Raw genomic sequence first — 6,578 nt, 5'->3', positions numbered from 1 at the left:
GGAGCTCCAGTGACGTCTTTTTTGGTAGAATTCCGACAAAAACTTTACCCAAATCAGTAAGTTAGGCTAAAATAAAACTACTTATGGTGTCTTTATATTTACATATCAATTAATATAATAAACTTATCGACAAAGTAAATATTTGATCGTAAATAGTTTTCTTTTCTCTTTACTCCTCGCCCCCTATTGGCACTGCGACAAAGTCTGAAGGCTTATAACTCTAAAATGAATGAACGTAACGATTTATCCAATAACATTAATGACAGTAACACTTTAACCAATCAAAATGAATGAACGTAACGATTTATCCAATAACATTAATGAAAGTAACACTTTATAACCAATAAAATGAATGAACGAAACGATTTATCCAATGACATTCATGAAAGTAACACTTTAACCAACCAGAAAAACAAATAAACTTAGCTCACTCGAAGAGAAAAAAAAAAAGTAGTAGCTAAGCCTAGAATTTTTGATACACTATTTTCAATGACGTATCGACAGTTCATAATAACTAATTCAATATAACATCCGGAAAGAACGAAAGTTAAGTTATGTTGTCGCACTCCAAAGAAGAAGAAGAGAAATAGAATTTATTTGTTTGTTGTAAAGTACAAAGTTACATAACAAGTTATCTTTGCTCTGCTACCGCAGGTATCGAAGCCAGATTTTTATTGGTTATAAAGTGTTACTTTCATTAATATCATTGGATAAATCGTTTCGTTCATTCATTTTATTGGTTATAAAGTGTTACTGTCATTAATGTTATTAGATAAATCGTTACGTTCATTCATTTGATTGGTTAATGTGTTACTGTCATTAATGTTATTGGATAAATCGTTACGTTCATTCATTTGATTGGTTAAAGTGTTACTGTCATTAATGTTATTGGATAAATCGTTACGTTCATTCATTTGATTGGTTAAAGTGTTACTTTCATTAATGTTATTGGATAAATAAATCAACTATTAGTTTCATACATATTAATGTTTACAAAGTTGTTAAGATACTTTTTTATGTTATTATTATTTATTTTAACAGCTATGAAAATGATTTCGCATTATCAGCCTAACTATATATAGAAATATGTATTTTTATATTTTGTACTTCTGGCAAAGCTGCTAGGCATGTTAACCACCGTCCCTAATTTTGAACAACTGGCCAGAGAAAAAAGCATCCAATTAGCAGCACCCACCATCTCACACTAAGAAACTGTTACAGTTTAACGTGCAGGGAGTAGTTTGTAGTATCGTACGAACTCGAACTTGGATCGCCAGTTCCGAAATCCGGAGCTCTATCCCATGCTTTGAGTAACCTAAATAGAGACATATGTTTGGGATTACGGCTGAAAATATTACAGATAACGAGAGTTTACCGTTCTTCTGTACTGATTTATACACTTTATGTAAAATGTACTTCATGGATGTTTAACCTTATTGTTCTATAGTTGTGTTGCTGCAGTAAAGAACGGTTATCTAAGGTTTTACTGATGTCTAACCTTATTGTTCTATAGTTGTGTTGCTACAGTAAAGAACGGTTATCTAAGGTTTTACTGATGTTTAACCTTATTGTTTTAGAGTTGTTTCACCTGGCAATGTTTTCCTTTCGTTATCTCACGTGATCAAATGTTTCATTTGTTAATAGCTTACGTGATCAAATGTTTCATGCGTTAAAAACTTACGTGATCAAGTGTTTCATGTGTTAAAAACTTACGTGATCAAGTGTTTCATGCGTTAAAAACTTACGTGATCAAGTGTTTCATGCGTTAAAAACTTACGTGATTAAGTGTTTCATATGTTAAAAACTTACGTGATCAAATGTTTCATGAGTTAAACATTTGCGTGATGAAATGTTTCATGTGTTAAACCCAAAATAAATCGCTCAGAAGGATGTATGTTTTTAGAAACCAAAACGTAGTTGTGTTGGTTTGTAATTAAATACAAAGCTACGCAATGAGCTATCTCTGCTGTGCCCACCATGGGTATGCAAGAACCGGTTTTTAGCGTTCTAAGTCTTCAAATTTACCCCTGAGCCACTAGTGGCTTGTAGTTGTATTAAACCCCAAAAAACGTATTAAATTTAATAGTGGTCAATAGGCATTTAAAATACGTTTATTAAACATAAAAAATGCGTTCACATTATTAGTGGTCAGTGAGCACTTAAAATATATTGTACCAAAAATTGTATTGAATTTTTAACACAAGTTTCATATAGTGGTCAGTGAGCACTTAAAATATATTGTACCAAAATTGTATTGAATTTTTTAACATAAGTTTCATATAGTGGTCAGTGAGCACTTAAAATATATTGTACCAAAAATTGTATTGAATTTTTTAACAGCATTAAGTTTTCCCAAAAATCGATAATATTTTATATTTCGTATAGATTTGTACTGTAACACAAGCACTGTATTTATCACTGTGCCACCGAAGTTAGAATAACATAATATTGGGCTTGACTCCTTCGTAATTATGTATTAACTCTATTACTACCACTAGTACTATTAATGTGGCATGGTGGTTAGGACACTCTACTCGTAATTTGGGGGGATCGAAACCCATCGCCGAACATGCTCGCCCTTTCAGCTGAAGGGTCGTTATAAAGTGACAGTCAATCCCACTTTTCGTTGGTAAAGGGTAGCCGAAGAGTTGGCGGTGAGTAACGTTGACTAGCTTTCTTCTCTCTTTTCTATCACTTCAATATTATGGACAGCTAGTGCAGATAACCCTCGAGCAGCTTCGCGAGAAATTAAACAAAACAAACAAACAAACAAAAGATCCTGATTCAAAGTCTTACCATTACAAGCATGGCGAACAACATTGTCTAAAAACGTATCCTCGAATACGGCAGGGATATGCTCTCCAACCTCTAAACTCATCACCCAGTTGTACTTCTCGGGAAGATGCTGTTCTTCGGAAAGATCGAGAAACTTTATAAATCTATCTTTAATCACTGCTTCTATGTTGCCTGCACCATCGAAACCTGCGTAAAAGTTATAAGTCCTAATCTAACAAGGAACAGACGTTTGGTAAACAGTTTCAAGTTTCATTTTAGTCTCTTTGTAACTTCTTACACTTTAAGACTTCAAAACTTATGAAGAAAAATTACTGACTTAACGCTAGAGTCTGGATTTTTGAAAGGGAGGCGTCCATCAAAACATTTCTTGTAGTGCCCAAAAGATGGCACCACCAGAATAACTTTTGTTCTAGAAATCATAAAATTATGACGTTTGTTGCATAATAAAATCTTGTAGGAGAATTCGAATTCGTTAACTGTTGTCTCCTGTAAGTTTTATTTGTATTTAAAAATTTCTAGGGCATCTGGAAGGGCTTGGGCATGAGGTTTGCCCTTGTCGAATACAAAAAGTTTCCTCGTGCTATTAGTTTGTGAAATTGATATTAATTAACATGTCAGAATTGTCATTAAAAAACTACTTTTAATATAGTAGTTTAAAAATGCTTTATAAGCCTGATAAATAGTGTGTCGGACCGAAAATCAGATGATCCCAGGTTCGAGACGCGTTGCCATTGAATACGCTAAGCATATCCAGCTGTGGGCACATTCTGGTCTTGGATTTCTTCACCTTAAAAAAATATATATGATAGTGAGATCCCGTGTACGAGCAACGTCATCGAAATAAAGTGGGTATTAATTGTTTTATTGTTTCATAAGTTGTTGATGATGACAAAACCTTGTCGAAACGTTGTACATTTGCTGTTTATTATTAAAGTTTTTCTTCATTACCCATTCAAGCCGTCTCCAGCCATTATTAGTCTCAAAGTGGATTCCTCGTCATCGAATAAGTTGTTGTTGTTGTTGGTTTTCTGAATAAGAACCCACCAAATGTATCCGTTATCATTCTATTTGGCCTTCCTGGTGTTTCCTAACAGAACTTGTCTCGAATTTAGTTAAAACAAATTAAATAATGAAAGAAGGGTTGATGTGTAGCGCCAAACGTGCTATTTCTGAAAGGAGGACATTTTAATATTAGGAATTATTTTTCTCTAACCAGTTCATGTTGTTTTTATCACTTTACCATGAAGCTCAACCCTTTGGTATGTCGAAAATCTGAGCAATGTTTAAAAGTCACAATTCTAGAAGTACTTATGTTAAACACATGTATTTTTTGTGTACATGTACATTTAATAGCACTTGTTAGAGCCTCTTTACACACATATTTGTAGAAAATTCCAAGTATTTGCAAAATAAATTAATCATGTGAAATGATAAGTGACAAAAAATGTGTTCAAAATATAGCAGCAGCATTGTTATTAAAGACCGTTTCTTTGAGCGGTTCTTCATATACATTAAAGTCTGTCAACAGTGAAAATCGATAGAGTACGTTTACCACTAGTGAAAGCTTCTTTTCATTGGGGGTCAAACCAAAAGTGATAGGAATGTACAAGTTTGTAAAGTGCAACAGACGTCATACTGTGTCCCAGTTGATCTATTCCTGTAATAGGATTCTGCAGTTAATCGTTTCTTCAACCATGCCATGTAAAGGTAGTTACAGAAACTGTCTTGTAGCAGCCAGATACGAACAAGGAAACACTACTTCAGTTGTATGACTAGAAATGTGTAACGTGACATGACGATTGGGGTTTCATCCTATTCTGTGTTGATAATATAGAAACAATCCCAAATAATTCCTTGACTTTGCCTATGATCATCTGACCTTGCAAGCTGATAGAGGTGGTGTAATGGTGTGGGAAATGTGTTCATGGCAGAGTGTGTATTTCTAATGATTTCAGAAGAGCCAACAATGTTCTGAGTTTATCGCACGACTGTAATGCAATACCCTCGGCATTCTTATTATCTGTATATCATCCAAAGAGCATGTCATCTGCGTCAGTCATCTTTCTTGGTCAGTACAATCATTAGACATGAGATGAAGCTTCTCTGAGATAAATTTAAACATCACCTTCACCACCATAATTCTCTTCTGATCTATGAATCAACTGTTGACCATAATTCTCGAAGAATAGGCTACAATTAAACAACTACAGTTTAAAAGAAGGTGCCAAGGACTGAAATTTAACGAGGCACCTTTAGACATTTTATGAAGCCATTGTCGTGAAGAGGCCAAGGTATTATCGCAATATCAACCAGATATTAGAGGCGAATGTCTAAACTATAAACGTGTCTTCTTTAGCTTGAAGTTGGCTGTATCTCTATACATCATATCAATGTAATTATATAAACTAACAGTGTTTATTTTCATTCAGTTCGCTTTTATTATCAGCACTATAATAAAAATCAAAGCGAATATTTGAACAGTTTCAACCGACTAGTTCCTCAAGAGTAAATCAAAACGTATTGTGACGTCACATAAATGTTACCACGAGAGCATTAAGCAATATGGGGCTAGTAAGTAGAGCAACCAGGTGTTTCTAGATTTCTGTTTAGCATTTTTCAAGCCAGATGTCTATTTCATTGATTAAGGATATAGTCAGTAAATTATACTGAATCAAATTAGTGAATAAGTTAAAAAAGGCTTGTAGATCTACATAACAACCCGTATTAAAATCTTGTTTCTGAGAAATAATAAATAAATAAATTCATATTCTTACCAGTCCAAGTTAAGACTTTTTGTGGTTTTTTCAAGGCAGCTTGAACTTCAGAATTGTTTAAGAATATCGTTTCTTCAGATGCTGGGCTATAGGGCATTAGTCGATCTCCTCTCCTGAGGAAAAAACGGCCGTATTGTCCTAATCCACATCCAAAATCTCCAACAGTTTGACCCTCGAAAAGGTCATCTAGGATATTTGATATCACGGGACACCATACGTAATTGTAGCCAACCATGGGCTCCGTTGGCGTGAGACAAAATCCTCCTCTTGTTCCAATGCCGAACGCGCGACACGACATCTCTTCAATAAGTGCACGAAGACGATAGTTGGAGTAATCCGTGGGTAACATATAATCCCTGGAGACGCCAGGGATCATCACAGATTTTTCTAATGGTTCTGGGCGATTTCCTTCTAGAATCCATTGTAGAAGAAGACACGAGGAAAATCCCAGGAAGAATGCCAGGAACAAGGATGGGGGTACTGGCCTTGGGAGTCCTCTCAGATTCAAATACATCGTTTGTTTTAAATATCTAAATGTAAGATATAAATATTTATGTTCATATTTGTGATACGTGGACTTATTATACAAAATATACACAAAACATCGAGTCCTTCTCTGAGTTTATATCTAAACTAAATTTGAGAATTATATGTCTTGTGTTTCTGGTTGACCTATTCTAGACTTAAAGAATATCCAGTATTGATGTTATTCACTTATTATTCTGAATAATCAGTAGATAAACTGTTTTATACAACTAAGAATAAACTTTAAGCCTAATCTGTTAAACTGTACGGAAACTAGTCTCGTTCCTTCGTCAAGGTGTGATGAGGGACGGAATTTCCAGCAACCGGGATAACTCAGTAACAAGTGGTGAACTGACTGATAGGTTGAACTTCATATTTATTTTTAAATTTGAGTCTGAAATTGAATGTTTCATTAAGTCACGTTAAGCCTTATAGATGGAAACTTTAGCCGTCATATATATATATATATATATATATATATAT

At 34.3% G+C, this 6,578-nt stretch overlaps 1 protein-coding gene across 2 annotated transcripts in view; it reads right to left on the bottom strand.

Moving 5' to 3' along the window:
* The window catches only part of LOC111088934, an 11,508-nt gene that overhangs the window by 2,580 nt on the left and 2,350 nt on the right, over window positions 1-6,578 (bottom strand). Inside the window, exons 2-3 of one of the 2 annotated variants that reach the window (XM_022400284.1) lie at window positions 5,571-6,100; window positions 2,797-2,982 (exon numbers count right to left, since the gene is read on the bottom strand). In XM_022400284.1, the coding sequence (XP_022255992.1) occupies window positions 2,797-2,982; window positions 5,571-6,084 (700 nt within the window). In that variant the 5' untranslated portion in view covers window positions 6,085-6,100. The remainder of the gene's footprint in view (window positions 1-2,796; window positions 2,983-5,570; window positions 6,101-6,578) is intronic. The other variant, XM_022400285.1, reaches the window with a different exon arrangement.

This window comes from Limulus polyphemus, unplaced genomic scaffold, assembly GCF_000517525.1.
Source record: "Limulus polyphemus unplaced genomic scaffold, Limulus_polyphemus-2.1.2 Scaffold4783, whole genome shotgun sequence".
Taxonomy (NCBI): Eukaryota; Metazoa; Arthropoda; class Merostomata; order Xiphosura; family Limulidae; genus Limulus; species Limulus polyphemus.
Note: the sequence above shows the minus strand (reverse complement) of the source record. Positions and strands in the feature narration are given on the sequence as shown.